At 50.6% G+C, this 17,347-nt stretch overlaps 1 protein-coding gene and 1 long non-coding RNA gene across 3 annotated transcripts in view; one reads left to right on the top strand and one right to left on the bottom strand.

Annotated features, from left to right (window-relative positions):
- Lhpp (phospholysine phosphohistidine inorganic pyrophosphate phosphatase) overlaps nucleotides 1-12,444 on the bottom strand; it is an 84,046-nt gene extending 71,602 nt beyond the window's left edge. The window contains exon 1 of one of the 2 annotated variants that reach the window (XM_050137097.1): nucleotides 12,232-12,444. In XM_050137097.1, coding sequence (XP_049993054.1) covers nucleotides 12,232-12,356 — 125 coding nt within the window. In that variant the 5' untranslated portion in view covers nucleotides 12,357-12,444. The remainder of the gene's footprint in view (nucleotides 1-12,231) is intronic. The other variant, XM_050137096.1, reaches the window with a different exon arrangement.
- LOC126498433 (uncharacterized) lies at nucleotides 8,403-12,224 on the top strand. The gene is made up of 3 exons (XR_007590829.1): nucleotides 8,403-8,588; nucleotides 11,010-11,183; nucleotides 11,842-12,224. It is a non-coding gene; the product is annotated as an uncharacterized lncRNA (long non-coding RNA).
- Nucleotides 12,445-17,347: the final 4,903 nt, after the last annotated feature.

Below are 17,347 nucleotides of genomic sequence, written 5' to 3'. Positions count from 1 at the left end.
CTTGTAACTCCAGCACTGAAGGCAAAAGCAGGAGGATTGCTGCAAGTTTGAGACCATGGTCCACAGGGCAAATTTTAGGCTTGCCTGAGATACCAAAGAAGACCCTATTCCCAAAATAAACAAAAAGAACCCCACGGGGCTTAGTGCATGCCGTCTCCCTTCTCTTCCTCGCTCTCGAATCTCCCTCAGTGCATACACAGCAAAGAGATCACATGAACACACAGCAAAATTGCTGCCACCAGAACCCAACCATCCTGGCCCCTTGATCACAGACATCCAGGGCTTCGGGCACTGGGAGTAGGAAATTCACGCAGTAGAAACTGTAGCTTGGTGGTGTTTGTTATGACGACCCAGGCAGAGGGAGCTGAGGGGTCCCACTGACAGCTCTCTGTGAGTGCTGGTGCCATGTGCTATACACAGATCTGGCCTTGGGAGGCCTAGAACACAGATTCCAGACCAGAGGAAAGTCCAAGAAGGCACAGCTTCCAGAGTGCTGCAGAAGGAGCCTGATGAAGGGCAGTGGCTGCAGGTCCACCCCAACACCCAGAAGCCTTGGAGGGGAATGCCCTTGGCTGGCCTGAACACCCCACTGAAATTGTGGCCAGGGTCTTAGCCACTCCTCCCCCCTCCCCCACAAGAAGCCCTACTTCCTGTGACCCAGCTGCATCTCTGAACTGACCTTAACCTCATCCCAGCCGGCCAGGAGGCTCCTCTGAGTGACAACATCGCCCTGTGCAATTACCGTGCATCAGATGAGCCGGTCCCTTACAAATCACCTCGGACTTTACACATCTGCTGGCTGTCGGGCATCTGCCAGGAGCGCTCACCCGCAAATAATGAAAGCCCTCTCATTACCGCTCCGCGGCAGGTAAAGTGTTAGGACAATTATTGGACATCCTGAGTGACCTTGGGATAGCGCCGAGCCTGCCCTCTCCAGCTTGCCAAGGGTCGAGAGGCTGGAGAGTCATGAGTGCCCCTTAGAGGGACCGGAAAGGGAATCTGGGCAGGGGTAGGAGCTTGCCAAGGAAAGAACAGCCTGGGTCACTCCCAATGGGTCCCCTCTTTCCCTCAAGCCCTTGTTGCCTTTATCTGCCCGGAGGTCCTCTCACTGTCTATGTCTTTGCCTTCATCATCTCTTGGAGCTGAATCCTACCCTCCCTCAAGGCCAGGTCCACATGGTCCTCCCTCCAAAAGCTTGATCTTCTCCTGTTCATACAGAGGCCAGCCTCCTCTAGCTGTGCTTTGTGCGCTACCAAGGCCTCTTCCTGCCGCTCTGCCAACTCTGGGCTCCTGGAGAGCAGATGTGTGATTTCAGGCCATCGCATCCTGTGCTTCAACAGGTGTCACAGCAACAGACAGGGCAGAGGAGCCCTGAGGACAGACAAGTCCAGTGTCTAGAGCCTTGGGCAACTGGGAGGAAATAAGGGATTGTGGGAGAAGTCAGGGTCCCCAAAACCAAAAGATGTCATGGAGACGACAAGAAACTCCTGAACAGGGTCATGGAGACCCTGAGGACAGGGCCATCAGGGATTAAAGTATATGTTTACAGGTGAAATGTCCATGAAGTAACCTCAAACTTGGGAAATGGCAGCTCAAAGGCTCACTGGAGTCCAAGATGGACAGGAAGTGACCAGCACAGTCCTGCAGAGCGGTGTTTTGGAAGCCTGCTAGTTTCCTGCCCAAAACGAATGTGAGACTGTCTCCAAATCAGGCACTGCTGATGCTTTCCTGGGAGTGACCTAAGTGACCCAACTTCCAAACTGAATCCAAGGCCCACCTGGTACCAGAGAAGCTCACATGGCAAAGATTGGGAAGACCTTCCCCTTGTCTGTCTTCCACCGCTATAACCAGCAGTCCTACAGGGACCTTGCCTAGGGTGGGGAGGTGGGACCAACATACTGTTGAAGAGGGAGGCAGGCCAGCGAGTACAAGGGTTGGTTTCCTAGAGGGATGGATGAGCCAATCACTTTTGTGTTGGTGTGACAAAAGTCCTGGGTAAAGCAACTTGAGAGAGGAAGGGTTTACTCTGGCTCACAACTCAAGGGTACAGTCCATCACGGTGGGGAAGGCGTGGCAGGGTACAGTCCACCACGGTGGGAAAGACATTGCAGGGTACAGTCCATCCCGGTGGGGAAGGCATTGCAGGGTACAGTCCATCCCGGTGGGGAAGGCATTGCGGGGTACAGTTTGTCACGGTGGGGAAGGCATGGTGGGGTACAGTCCACTACAGTGGGGAAGGTGTGGTGGGGTAGCGCCCATCATGGTGGGGAAGGCGTAGCAGGGTACAGTCCACCGGTGGAGAAGGCATGGCGGGGTGCAGTCAGTCATGGTGGGGAAGGCATGGCGGCAGGAGCCAATTGGTCACAATTGTCTTGACAGTCAGGAAGCAGAGAGGGATAAATGCTGCTGCTCAGGTAGCTTTCTCCCTTTTATTCAGCCTGGGACCCCAGCTAACAGAATGGTGTCACCCACATGTAGGGCAGTTCTTCCCACCTCCATCACCCAATGTAGAAAATCTCCCCCAGACATACCCAGAGACGTGTCTTCAAGGTATTTCTAGATCCTGTCCAGCTAACATGCTATATAAACCATCACAAGGGAAGAGTAGTAGCTTTGGGGTTGTTTGAAAATGAATTACAGGCAGCTCCCCAGGTCCTCAGCAGCCAAAGGGTAAAAGGCTGGTTTGGGGTTTTGGTTTGGCTCAGTTTCTTGAGACAACATAAGTCAGGATAGACTTAACTTAAATTTAAAAAAAAAAAAAAAAGCCTCTTGCCTCAGCATCCCAAGTGCTGGAAGCAGGCATGCATGGTAGTGTCATGGCTGGCTCCTGACTCGCTTTCGTTCTTGTCTGTTTGTTGATAAACAGGGTCCCAAGGAGCCCAGGTGGGCTTCAAACTCAATGAGTAGGCAAGGATGACCTTGAGCTCCTGATTCCCCAGTTTCCTCCCAAGCCAGGAATCTAAGCCACCCCATTCCAGGGCTGTCACTCAGAAGGCTCTCCAGCACTGCATGCTGGAGACACTATCCAGACTGGTACAGAGGAGCCGCTATCTCCCAGAATGCCTCACTCACTGACATCAGCACAAGACCCTGAATGGTGGAAGGCACCAGACACAGTACCGCCAAAAGCTTGGCTGGACTCCTTCCTTCTCCTCCTCACTCGGCAGATGGCTATCTGCTGGCCTGTCCAGGCCTCCCCAAGGTCAAAGTTGGGCAGTAGCACCTGTGTGGTCAGAGTCCACACTCTCCTCTTGGTGAAGGCCAGTCGGCCAAGTGCATTCAGTGCCCACATGTAGGTGGTCATGTGACTTGGGCAGGCCCCTAGCCAGGGCCCTTACAAAACACAAGCATGCCTTCCCTGGGCTGGTACCCACCTTACCTGCCCTCAGAACAACTAACCACTGTGTTCTCTGTGACGTGCTTGAACTCAGATCACAGGGACACGCCAAGGCCAGAGCATCGATCTCATAGCAATTGACAAATACTTGAGTCAAGTATATAAGACTCGGTAACCGGAGAAACCCTGGTGACCCTGACCCAAGTGGATCACACAGAGGGGACACTGAGGCAGATGAAGCATGCTGGGGATATCCATGGGGCACAAGTCCCACTCTTCAGACCTGCAAGCTCAGCTGGTGGGCACTCATCCCCAAGCACTGGCAGCCTTGAGCAAGCCAGACTGTTCAGGGCCAAGCATCCCAAGGGCATGGTGGAAACCAGGCTCAGAACGTAAGCACGCTTCCCTATGTGTTCTGCAGGTTGTTGCCTAAGCCTCTCAAACCCCAGGTTCCTCATTTCAGCAAGGCACTCACAACAGCTACCAGATAGGGCTGTTGATTCTGGGAAGAATGAGGCAAACTTAACAAATACTCAACAGTAAGAGACAGTGATGACTAGAGGGTGACCTGTGCTGGGGCTGGGCATCTCAGCCTTTCAGGCAGGTGCTGTCCAATAGGAAGGCAGGGCTTTTTCAGTGAAACAGGACCAGGGGGACGGAGTTCTATTGGGGAGAAGAAGCTTCAAGACTTGATAGGTGTCCTCAAGTCCGGAGGATGGAGAGACACACCCCTTCGACAACTACTGGCAGCACCCGGTAACATGTGCATCCCATGACATTCTGAGCGATGGGGGTCCCACTCACAGATGGGGACCTGCGGGAGGATGCTGAGAGACCTACCAGGGCAAAGCCAGGACAGCAGCCCTTCCTGCTTGGCCTTGGGTAGAACAGAATGCTTTGACTTTGAATAGGAACCAAGCTCTATAACTGAAAGACGCTGCTCTTCAGGGAAGCGACCCCTCGTCCCAGGTTCTCCACCTGACAGCATACCGTCCATGGAGTGCCTATGGTTACGTCAAACGTTGACGACAGAGAAAATCCCTCACCTAATTCTTTCGCCTCACCACGCAGCATTACAGGCAGAGAACTGAGGCACAGAAAGGCTAAGGAACCTGGCCTACGCCCACACCCCAGCTGTGGGGCAGAGCTGGGATTGGAAACCCAGGCTTTCATCCCCTGGCTCTGACACCTATCACTTCTTTGGTGGCAGGTAAAAGGTGGCACCTGCTGGGTGTGGCCATCAAACCCCACCCCTTCTTGTGAGATATGTAAGTTTCGCCATCTCCCTCAGATTCCTCCTCTATATGCTGGTTGGCATCTGTACTGTTCTCAAGGGTATGAGAAGCCACCCTACCCCTCTCATAACCCTGAGCAGTGCCAGAGAACTTCTCCATCTATGACTTCCAAAGTGAGCCTCACAGGTTACTGTGCCACACTAAAGGAGAGCAGTAACCCTGCTCCACCACACTCACACAGGCTGCCTTGACTTCTAGGGATGCCCCCGCCCACGTGAGATCACAACCCAGACAACAAATCTTACTACTGAAGACAGAGCTGTGGTTCCAGCCTTCCACATTCACCTAAACCTCTCCACCTCCCTCCACCAAGTTCAGGTTCATGAATCAATTATGACACCAGTCAGGATGGACTAGGGTTGTTGTATTTACTCTGTACTTTTTTATTTCTTGGCTTTTCAACAGAGTTTCTCTGTGTAATAGTCCTGGCTGTCCTGGAACTCAAAGAGATCCACCTCCCTCTGGCTCCTGAGTGCTGGATTAAAGGCGTGCGCCATCACTGCTTGGCCTATTTTGTCTTTGAAAAGATGGCATAATAGTCTGGCACAGGGGTGAACACACAGAATCCCAACCTCTAGGGCAATGGTTCACAACCTGGGGGGTCACGAACCCTTTGGTATATTACTATTCATAACAGCAGAAAAATCACAGGTATGAAATAGCAACGACATAATTTTATGGCAGGAGTCAACACAACGTGAGGAACTGTATCAAAGGGTGGCAGCATTAGGGAGGCTGAGAACTGTGCTGAACCGTGCTCTGAGGAGACGGGAGCAGGGCAATACTCTTGAGCCCAGCAGTTCCGGTCTCCCTATGTTCTGGGCAACATAGGAAAATCGTTATCTCAAAAAAAAAAAGAAGAAAAGAAAAATAAACAAATAAGGGAAGATGAACTGGCTCAGACATCAGGAAGTTTGCTGCCAAGAGTGGTCACCTGAATTTGATCCCTAGGACTCACACGGTGGAAAGAGAACTGATTCCTGCAAGTTACCATCTCACCTCTGCTTGTGGGCTGGTGCACACATGTGAGCGCACGCGTGCACACACACACACGCACAATGTAAAATAAATAAAACCATAAAATCATTTTTAAAAAGGTATTATAATGGTCAGGCGGTGGTAGTACTCACCTTTAACCCCAGCAGAGGCAGGAGGGTCTCTGAGTTCAAGGACAGCCTGGTTTACAGAGTGAGTTCCAGCACAGGCAGATCTACACAGACAAACCCTGTCTCAAATTCCCACCCTCCCTCACAAAAAAATTGTTCTGAGGGCAATAAAGAGTTAAAATCCCCACTCTTTGGTTGAACATAGAGTTGGGAGGACAGGGCAAAGCAGTGCAGTGTGATGGGCAGTGCACAGTGTGATGGGCAGTGCGATGGGCAGTGCGATGGGCAGTGCACAGTGTAGTGGGCAGTGCCTAGTGTGATGGGCAGTATGCAGTGTGGTGGGCAGTGCCCAGTGTTGCGGGCAGTGCGCAGTGTGACGGGCAGTGCGCAGTGTGATGGGCAGTGCGCAGTGTGATGGGCAGTACAGTGTGGTGGGCAGTACAGTGTGATGGGCAGTGTGCAGTGTGATGGACAGTGCGCAGTGTGACAGTCAGTGTGCAGTGTGACGGGCAGTGTGCAGTGTGATGGGCAGTGTGCAGTGTGATGGGCATCTGCCCTGGGGGCTGCAAAGATCAGGAGAAGGAGTGGGCTCTATCACAAAACCTCTGTGCTTTGGGGGAACGCAAAAGCAAGGGGCTGGAAGACCCACGGGGTCAATCTGAGGCAGTTATTGGGACAGGCTGATGACAGAGGCCTTCAACTTTTCTCTGAATCAAGGGCTGGCAGGAACATTTACAAAAGGAAGTCATCTATGTTATGAAACTTCAAGTGTTGACATTACAAAACAGAAAACCCAGAACCCAGGATAAAGAACAGGCTGCTCTGGGCCATGCCCTCCCCCACCATGGCTCATCTCAGGACAGCAAAGGGCCATGTATAGGAGCTCAGTCAGTACCAACAGCCCTCACCCAAGGTCAGAGCAGAGACCCCCTTGCCCAAGGCCTGTGGGAGCCTTCCCCAGCTGACTCCCTGGCTAGCCCGGCCCACAGGTGGGACTGAGAGGAAGCGCTTGGCCTGGGTTGCCGTCTGCATTATTATGGCTACTCCTAGGAACTGTGCCTCGTGGCTGGATGCTGTAAAGGCAGCTGAGCTCTGAGGGGGTCCGAGGGCCAGCCAGATTTCAGAGCTGCCCTGGCCCAATCACTTGCTGCTGCACCAAGACTGTCTGTATGGCATCTGGATTTCCCTAGGGTCCCCGATATTTCTGTTCCCCCTCAGGATCGAGAAGGGCCATCTGGAGGGCTGGCCTGTGAGTCTGGCTCACCATCCTGGGTGGGAATTGCTTTATGAGACTGCCCTGGTCTGAGGCCGAGCCTGCTTCCTTCCGCCGGCTCCCAAAAGGCCAGCGTGGGCTAGGCTGGCCCGGCAGATGTGCTTTTTAGTGGCCTTCCACAGGATGCAGTAAATGCGCATCACCTTTCACATGCAGATGCCTTGGGGGCCCTCGCCAGGGCCTGCCCAGCCACCAGGGCCTTTGTGCGGCAGCCCCTGCTGTGCCCAGCCTGCCTCTGAATGCTTCCCCTCAGGGAGCCCTATCTGACCACAAATGGGCTCCAATAAATGGAGGGACCCAGGCGGGTTACAGATGGCCACACCTGCCCACAAGTCCTACAGCAGTCAGTGGGCCCCACCCAGCAGCTTGCAGGACTAAGTGGGTAGCAGGGGTTGGGGTCCATCGGGGGAGACACCGCATGGGAAGGGCAAAGCTGCCCCCTTCTTCCATATGGGATGTTCTTAGGTTTGTCTCTCTCGATCTCAATTCAATGCCCATGGGACCTGTAAGGCCCATGAGCACCTGCAGCCCTGGACCTCTTCACAGTCCAGGCTTTCTCTACTTAGCAGACGAGCCTGCTTAGGGCAAGTCTGGTCTCCTGGCACTGCCACGCTGGCTCTGCCAGGGCCCTGGTTTCTAGACACCTGGCTCGCCATCATAAACTCTCCAGGTCTAGAGCAGGGTTCCCGGCACACTGCAGGCGTCCAACAAATGTTTGCCTGGTGTGTGGGGGGATGTTCCCCGGGTGTGTGGGTGGATGTTCGCCGGCTGTGTGGGTGGATGTGCTCAGTCATCCGTTTTTAATAAGAACTCAGCCTCGCTTCCGCCTTTTCAAGCCCTCAGCCCTCATTCTAGAAAGGGAGTGCCTGCCCGGCTCCTGACAGGCCCCCTTCACGTGAGGCTTCTTACTATAGTTGGTCCCATTTTCAAAGTAAGTTGACCTTCTTCCTGTGCTTTCTGTCCCCCCTCCATAAGTGGGAACTTTCTAGGTAGTGTAAAAAAACAAACAAACAACAACATCAAAAGGCTTACAACAGGACACCCAGACAGAATAATGGGAGACAGTGAGCCATCCCCTACTAGGCTTTAAAATTTAAGATGCTGCCTTGTAGCCCCTGTGCCGGGAAGCTGCCAGGGAAGTGCGCGTTCCCCCAGGTCCCATCCAGCCCCTGCCACAGTGGGTCTCACCCCAGGAACTTCCTTTGAACTCCTGCAGAACTTCAAAGGGAGCACTGTACTTCAAGGGGGGTCACAGAGGGAAAGGTGGAAAATGCTGCCAAGGCCACACAAGCCAGCTGGATGCCCAGCTGTGTACCCTGGCAAGCTGCACCCATCTGTGAAGGGTTCTGGGAGAGGCCAGTGTTGGCTCCGCTACCCAGAGAGGAAAATCCCCAGAAAACTTCAAAAGCAGGTGTGTTTTAACAGAGGGCAAAAATCTCTTACCCCTAAGCCTCTGCACCTGTCACCGAGAAGGGAGGGCCTGTGGGGCTGCCCTAGGCCTGAGCAGGAAGGGTTGGCATTATAGAGGCCAGGGCTGCTTGGAAGACGGCTCAGCAAAAACCCACAGAAGAAATGAGGTAAGAAAAGAAACATCAGTCATGAGAGAGCCAAAGGTCACTTGAGACGCTCCAGTGGACCAGGCACAGATTTAGGGACTTGGTCCAGTAGCAAGGAAGCCAGGGAGTTCAGAGACTGTCAGTCATTTGGGTTCCTTGTCCCCTCAACAAGAATAATCCCACAGGCTTCTGGAAAGGAGGCTCGCCTATCCTGACATAGTGCTGTCCAAGAAAAGGGTGCAAAGACAGACGGTGATGGGAAGGATCCCGGCAGACTCTGTGGGTTCTGAGGCTTATGACTGACTGGTCCCAGGAAGGCTTTGCTAAGATGAGTTTAAGGGCTGGAGAGATGGCTTAGTGATTAAGAGCACTTGTTGCTCTTGCAGAGGACCAGGGTTCAGTTCCCAGCATCCACATCGTGGCTCAGTTCCCAATACCCATCTAGTGGCTCACAGCCCATCCATAACCCCAGTTCCAGGGGATGTCCTCCTTCCGACCTCTGCAGGCACCAAGCACACATGTGCACAGACATACATGCCAGCAAACACTCATACACATAAAATAAATCTTTTATAAAAAAGAATTAAAGGGGCTGAAGAGGTGCCTCAGCGGTTAAGTAAGAGCACTGGCTGCTCTTCCAGAGGACTTGGGTTCAATTCCCAGCACCCACAGGGCAGCTCACAACAGTCTGTAACTCCAGTTCCAAGGTCCCTGCCATCCTCAAACAGATATATATATATATACAGGCAAAACACCCATACACATAAATAAAAATGTAAAGAAATTTGTTTTGACCCCTGCAGGCTTGCATAGCAGGGGTGACTCCCGCATGGTGATACGGACATGTAGCAGCCTGTGATAACGGTCCTCAAACACACCAAAGGCTGTGGAGCTGGCAGAGGTGGCGATCGCTTGTTAAACACACTCCTGCCTTGTAATTCAACTCCTCCACTCAGACACTCCCACATCCCATGCATGCACACCCTGTAGGAACACAGTCACATGGTCCCCAAAACACCAGCTGCAATAACCCAAATGGGAAAGATAGGGGTGCACAAATGTGCCCTCATTTGTGGAGGTCTGAAAATGAATGCGCCTCCCCCACCCCCCGCAACAAGCTCATATATTGGAGTGCTTGGTTCCCAGTCAGCGCAACTGTTTAGGAAGGAGTAGGAGATGTGGCTTTGTTGGAGGAGGTGTGTCATGGGGGTGGGCCTTTGTGCCCGCGCTATTCCCAGGTAGTTCTCTCTGCCTCATACTTGTGGATCACAGGTAAGCTCTCAGCTTCTGCTCCAGCACCAGGCCTGCCCACCTGCCTGCCTGCTGCCGTGTTCCCCATGATTGATGGTCATAGAGTCACCCTCTGAAACCATAAGCAATCCCCCAGTTAATTGTGTTCCTTTATAAGTTGCTTTGGTCATGGTGTCTCTTCACAGTAGAACAGTAAGTCATCACTCCATAGAACCAAGCTTAGTAACACAATCAAACCATCTACAAACCACTGTCCACAACTACAACAAATCTCTCACAAGTGATAGCAGGCAAAAGGGACAGTCATAAACGGGAAACACACTCTGTGATTTCTTGACTGCAGAAGTCACGTGACTAGCTGCCTCCTCAAGGCCCTGCTGCCATGACTCTCCTTCACTTCCTGTTCTTTCTGGCCCCACAATATCCAGATTCACAAGCAAAATTAACCTTCAGGACTAGAGGGCAAAGCAGTGGTTGCCCTGGGCTGGGGAGTGTCAAGGGAGTTTTCTGAGATGCTGGTTACACAAGAGAGTGAAATGAATTGGGAGTTACATGCACAATATGAATATTTCCTAGATGCAGAATTTACACCAGGCAATGCATGCCTGTAGGCCAGAGGAGGGCGCCAGATCCCATGAGGGATGGTTGTGTCACCATGTGGTTGCTGGAAATTGAACTCTGGACCTCTGGAAGATCAGTCAGGGCTCTTAACCGCTGAGCCATCTCTCCAGCCCCTTAATTTGTGTTTCTAATGTGACCAGGTAGGAGGTCTTTCATATGCTTAGGAGGTCACTGTTGGTTTTTGCCCTGGTGAATGATTACGTCATTGGTCCTTACTCCAGCTCAACTGCTGATTTTTTTATTTATACATTCTGAGGCTCTCTTGCCAAAGGAAATCTCATTTTCATTGTACTTGTTTGTACATGTGTACAAGTTCATGTGTGTGTGTGTACATGTTTGTGACAGGGGTAATCTCAACTGTCAACTTGATGAGATCTAGAATCATCCAGGAGACAGCATCTGGGCATGTCTGTGGGTAGACTATCTCCATTTGTTACTTAAAGTGGGAAGACTTACCCACTGTGGGTGGCACTATTTCTTGGCTTGTATACCTTAGAAACATCTTCACTTCTGATCTACAGTGACTCATTTATTCATTTGAGCCCAAAATATGATCTACCTTCCCTTCAGATGAGATCTCCTAAGGTTGCCTACATGAAGGAACTTCACTTCAAAGCACTGTCCAGTGCCTGACTGCGTTCCAAAAGGGGCCGCCACATAATGACCGACCTACAAGGCTCACTGTCACACAGCCAGTCCTACGTTCTGGGGTCAGTGGAGAATATATTGAGACCAGAAGAACAGGTAAACCTAGACCTCTGCTCACACAGAGGTCGCAGGTGCTTCCTAGGAGCAGACGTCCTTCCCAAGCCCCTTTGACTTTGCTACAAAACACAGCTGGAGTCCTTGTCACCTCACCAATGCTATCCGCCCCCCCACACACACAGGAGAGAGAGAGAGAGAGAGAGAGAGAGAGAGAGAGAGAGAGAGAGAGAGAGAGAGAAGGGAGAGGTAGGGGAGGGCCTCTTGGGATCAAACGATTTACTTAACTACCGGTAAATAAATAATCCGAGTTAGGTCAGGGCATCCCAGCTAGTGATTCTGGGAGACTGAGTGCTAGCTAAACAACAAGCCCCTTCCAACTCTCCATCAACATTACCTAGAGCTGGCTAGGGACACCAAAGGCAAATAGCTCAGACTTAATGTCAACTGTGGTCCCTGCAGGCAGGGTCCTGCATGGGCAGGCTTGAAGAACCAGATGCTTTCTCCTCCTCAAATCAAAACCAATCCAAAAGAATTAGATGGCTAGCCACATACGTGATTTAAAGCTTTCAAAGGTAAAAGAAACAGGTGGAACATTTAAAATAGTTTACTTAGCCTAGTATATTAAAAGTGGTCATTTAAACATGTAAGCAACATAATGAAATACTTTAAAATAACTTTTCCGTTTATTTCTTTTTAGAGTGGAGCACTATGTGGAGGTCAGATAAAAGGCAACTTGCAGCTGTCAAGTCTTTTCTTCCACCATGTGGGTCCCAGGGATTGATGTCAGGTTGTCACAATAGTGAATGCCTTTATCCATGGAGCCATCTCATTGGCCTAATACATATTGCAATATCCTACACTTTTGGAATCTGTATTTTATTTGCAGGTTAACCAAGTTCAACCGTTCACCTGCTTCCAAAGCAAAACTACAACCCTTGGAAACCTAGCCGCGCCAACCCAAACTTCACCACCTGGCTCCTAGCCAGCATGAAGGGCGGGACCAGTGCACGAGGAGGCGGGGCCGGCGTGAACGCCCCGCCCCCGGCAGTCACAGAAGTCCGACACCCCCCGCGTTGAGCCCACTAACCTCGCCACCGCCTCCACAGATCCCGCAATGGCGGCTCCGCCGCCTGCGCCGCTGTCGTACAGCACGCCGGAGATGTCAAGCAGTACTCCCCGCACGCCCGCCAGCCGCTCGGCCCACGCGGCCATCGCGTCCCGCTGTACACTCTGGACCCGGCGTCGCTGTTGCCCGTACCCCGCGGCCACGCCTTCCACGCGGTGCTGCCTGGGAAATGTAGTCCACAGCTGGGCGGGCCGGGTGCAAACCCGGAACCGTGTGTACTCGCCTGGTGCTTGGCTGCATTCCTTCTCCGAGGCTGGAATCTACAGGGCATAGCAGAAAAACTGAGAACACGTCCCTCGGAACGCCTCCCTAAGAATCGGGGCGAGGTAAATTGAAATGAAAAGTAAAACAGTACGGCAGGGATGGGTCTCACCTGTAATCCAAGCAGGACTGAGAGTGTGAGACTAGAGCCAGCAAGATGCCACTGGGGTCAAAATGCTTGACAGGAAGCCTAACAACCTGAGTTCGATTCCCGGAACCCATATGACAGAAGGAGGAAACCGATGCCTGCACACTGTACCCAGAGCACCGTGAGTGCATGCACACACTCATATTAATTAAATAATTGAATTTTTAAGTCTTGAAGACCAGCCTTAACGCAATACTGAGATTTTGTCTCAAAACTGAGAGAGGGGGAGACCTTGCAAGCAGTTATATAGTTGGCACAATCCCGCTCCTTGGAAACTCTAAAGGAACAGGTGCAAACATGATGACTGCAGTGTAAATGATAATGCCAAGACAAACTGAAAGAAAATTACTGTAGGGACACAGATCAGATATCAGGGATGCTGGAAGAAATGTGTGGTTGAAAAGAAAGACCAGCCGGGTGGTGGTGGCGCACACCTTTAATCTCAGCACTCAGGAGGCAGAAACAAGCAGATGGATCTCTCTGAGTTTGAGACCAGCCTGGTCTAAGGAGCAAGTTCCAGGCAGGACAGCCAGGGAAACTCTGTCTTGAAATACCGAGAGAGAGAGAGAGAGAGAGAGAGAGAGAGAGAGAGGCTGAAGAAAGGCTAGGCAACAACCTTGGAAAACTCTTCTGTTCTAACATTATATGAAAAACAAAAGTCCAAAAGTTGCATGCATACGACAGCCTAGCAAAAATAAAGACCATAGTAACAGGAGTGGGGAGAAAGGGAGAATGACAGTGTGTTAAATCAGCAAAAATTTCGAATGAATTCTAACACTTCATTTAACGTTATGTTTGTCACAAACACTGGTATAAAAAGAGAAGGGTTTTCTGGACTGCCCCTGTGAAGTAATAACATTGAAACAAGGAAATGACTTCTTCTATTTAAGAAATTTGAGCGTGAAAGGAGAGGGACCACATTGTGCTTCCATTCTAGGCTCTTGTTTCCCAGAAAGCATGAAAAATTCATCAGAATATTAAAACTTTTTTGAAAAAATTTTATTTATGTGTTTGGGTGTTTTGTCTGCATGGGTGTCTGGTGCCTGCGGAGGCCAGAAGAGGGCGTCAGATCTCCTGAAACAGGAGTTACAGACAATGGTGAGCTGCCATCGTGAGAATTGAACCAGGGATCCTCTGAGTGATCACCCGGTGCTCTTAACCACTGAGCCATCTTTCCAGCCCCACAGAGTGGTGGAACTTTTACCCATTTCAATGAGGTTGTGCATTATTCTTTTGATGGGTTCACTGGAGGATCTGTTTGCAAGAGAAAGGTGTAGTGCCTACCCTGAGTGGATTTGCTATGCCAGAGACTAGATTTTACTATAGACAGAGACGAGAGAAGCCACTCCAGCTAGAGAGGATGTGTTCACACCAGGCAAGAAGGAGCTTACAGATTTGGGGCTGAGAGGGTGGAAGCTGCAGAACCAGGTTATGGAGTCCTACATGCCATGAGTCCCACCGCTATGAGAAGTGCGACATGCCCTGCTCTTCTGACAGTCCTGTTCCATTGCCTGTTTGTAAGATGCTATGGACCTAATAGAACAGTCCCTGCCTCAGCTGAAGCAGAAGAATCAAGAACTGTCAACCCTGCCTTCCTGTGCTTGCCATTCCACTGTCAACACTTAGCTGGACGTCACCCAGTCTTGTCTGCAAGGGTGGGTAGGAGCTGCGGGGTAGGAGCTGAGTGAGTCCAACTGAAGAATCTACCAGAAGCCTCTACTCCATACAGTGAGTTCTTGTGGTGCAAAGTAGCCTAAGATGTTATCTTTGTCTTCAGAGATCAAGATGGTCAGAGGATAAAACAACGCCTTTGGGACAGCTGGGCTGATGAATGCCAAGTGACAATGAGCGACAGAGATACAGCCAAGAGGATGGGCGCTGTGGGCCATGGGTGACAGCAATGGCTTCTGAGCACACTGGAGGTCTGACGTGGACCTCGAAAGAATGTCTGATTCTAGATTCATGCTCAGGAGGATAAAGGGTACCTCTACCACCTCTGCCAGTGATGAGTGTGTCTGCGCAGTTCTGTCCTCTCAGCTAGCTCTGTGTGGGACCTGGACAAAGTGTGGGACCTGGACAAAACACTGTCACTCTGTAGGTAAACAGGAAAATGGAGAAAGGTCAGTGAACCCTTGAAATTTCTACATATTGATGCCCAGAACCTGCTAATACATTAGCTTATATGCCAAAAAGGGGCTTTTGCAGGTGTGGTTGTACCCACGACAGTGTGGGGAGATTAGCCTGGCTGACGCAGTGGGCCCACAGAATCACAAATGTTATCATTGGAGAAAGTAAAGGACAGGGGAGTTAGAAGCAAAGGCGATAGGCCAACAGCAATGTGTGTGTGTGTGTGTGCGCTCATGCTACAGTGCCAACCTTGAATAAGAAGGGGACATGGACAAGGGAAATAGGAAGCCCCTGGAAATTTAAAAAGACAAAATGGATGTCCCTAAATCCTCTACAAGGAAAGCAGCTCTGCTGATACCTTGGTTTAAGGATTTCTAATATCTAGACTTGTGTCAAATACAAAAACCTGTCATCTGAAGCCACTGAATGTACATCATTGCAACAGAGGTAGGGAATGGATCCAGCGATCCACGTCTGGCATAGCAGCCCAGACCTGATTGATAGCAAGTCTCCAAATATTATCCCTTTGATCCAAAATTCCAAGAACTTTGAATATAATGGGCAAAGGGCATTTCCTAACTTAGAGTCACATCTGGCTGTGTGCAATAACCAGACCAGGTTAGCTTTTCTCACGTGCAGAGAGCCAGAAGAAAGGCAATGTTAGCCAGTAGAGCAGCCTCCAGTAGCAGCAGGCAGCAGGCTGCTCCATCCTTCTCCATCAGCACCTGCACCTCCAGCAGGAGGTTTGACCCTCACACTCTCAGGATGCCTGCTGCACTCCCAGGGTGGCTTCTGCATTTCAGACAGAGAGGGTGGGGAAGAGGAAACAAAGGCTTCCCTAGGCTCCTAGCCCCCAAAGACTGCTTTTGCACCTTTTGGGTCAGATTCCACTGGTCCAGCCACACTGGAGTATATAGGGATACATACTCCACCAGCATGCTGCTTCAGGCTTAGTTCTTTTCCAATAACAAATCTGCAGCCACGGCTGAATTTCAGCTCACATATGAATCCTTCAATTCTTGATTACTATAGCGGGTGTATGTATAATCCTATCAGGTTTACTCATGCTAGCCAGGGCTCTGGTTAGCCAGTGACAGGAAGCAAATTCCTGCAGCTTAAATTTCAAAGGCATTCATTGACCTTCCAAGCAATTAATCGAAAACTTTGTCCATACCAGCTCCAGGGAACAGAGTGCCACATCAACCACCCAGTGAGGAATCTTTTCTCAACGTGGTCTGACAGTTCCAGAAAGAACTCTGACTCTTGGGTCAGGGCCTCTCACTCCCTATATTCAGAGGAAAGTGGAACTTTGAAAATTCGGGCTGACTCATGTGTCCTCCCAGGGCTGTAGGAAAGAACATTTGTATTCAACTCCACCGTGGGTGTGTGGAATCAGGGATGCCGGGCTTTGACTCTGCAGTGTTCCTGACAAGTTCATGTTTTGAGGTACTGTTTGGGGGTGTTGTGAAACTTTAGGAGGGTTGGGTCGAGTTGGCACAAGTAAGTCACTTGGGATGGGTCTCTGAAGGTTATACTCAGCCCTTGCCCTCTATTTCCCTGGTCACCAGTGGCGTGAACAGCCGTAATACACACTTCTAACATGACATAAAGGCTTTGCCATGCCTCCCTTCCCACAACACACTGAGACCCTCTGAAAATGTGAGCCAAAAAAAAAAAAAAAAGCAAAACCAAAACCAACCTTTTCCTCAAATTGTTCCAGGCTGGTACTGTGATTGTGGGGGTGCATATGTAACTACCACAGCAAGGAGCAGAACTACCATGGCAAGAGGAAGACGGGAGTAATCATGTACAGGCAGACATGCCAGGCACAGGACCCTTTGGCTTTTTGGTTCAGTTTGGTTTTTTGTTTTTTGGAGGCAGGGTCTCTTTAACAGTCCTGGAACTCACTCTGTAGAAAACTGTGAAAACTCAGGCTGTTTAGGACAGCCTCTACATGTGACTTGAATATCTCCCAGTATGACATCGTAGTAAAGCAGAATGTCTCCAGAGCAAGTGAGCTAGCATTCTGTGAGAAACAAGGCAGAGGCTCCAGAATTCTTGTGACCTAGTTTGGTCAGTTCAGCCTTTTGGAATTGCTTACCCAGACACACTGGGGACTCAGGTCAGGCATGCTGAGCCCTGGGCACATTCAGGGTGATCTTTGGAGAGCAGATTCCACAACCTCTTTCTGCCAGAAACACTATACTGAGTTGAATTCTTGCTGCAGCTCCTGTGTGGTTTTGTTTTGAAAGACCAGGGTTGCCTCATGTGGACGACTCGCCTAGAAGAACGGGTTGCTCTATCGAGGTATGGCAATTGACCAGTCTTGGATCTCTTATAAACCCACTTCCATACTAGGTTCTGGTTTTAGCTTCAGCCCGAACCATTCTTTTTTCTTCTTAAAACAATATCTAGCTGAGCAGGGGTGGTGCACACCTTTTATCCCGGCACTTGAGAGGCAGAGACAGGCAGATCTCTGAGTTTGAGGCCAGCCTGGTCTACAAAGAGACTTCCAGGACTACTAATTAATAGTAAGACTCT

This window comes from Alexandromys fortis, unplaced genomic scaffold (genome assembly GCF_014885135.2).
Source record: "Alexandromys fortis isolate MF-2015 unplaced genomic scaffold, M_Fortis_MF-2015_v1.1 scaffold_3, whole genome shotgun sequence".
In the NCBI taxonomy this organism is placed as follows: Eukaryota; Metazoa; Chordata; class Mammalia; order Rodentia; family Cricetidae; genus Alexandromys; species Alexandromys fortis.
The sequence above is the reverse complement of the archived record's forward strand: the minus strand, read 5'-3'. Positions and strand labels throughout refer to the sequence as shown.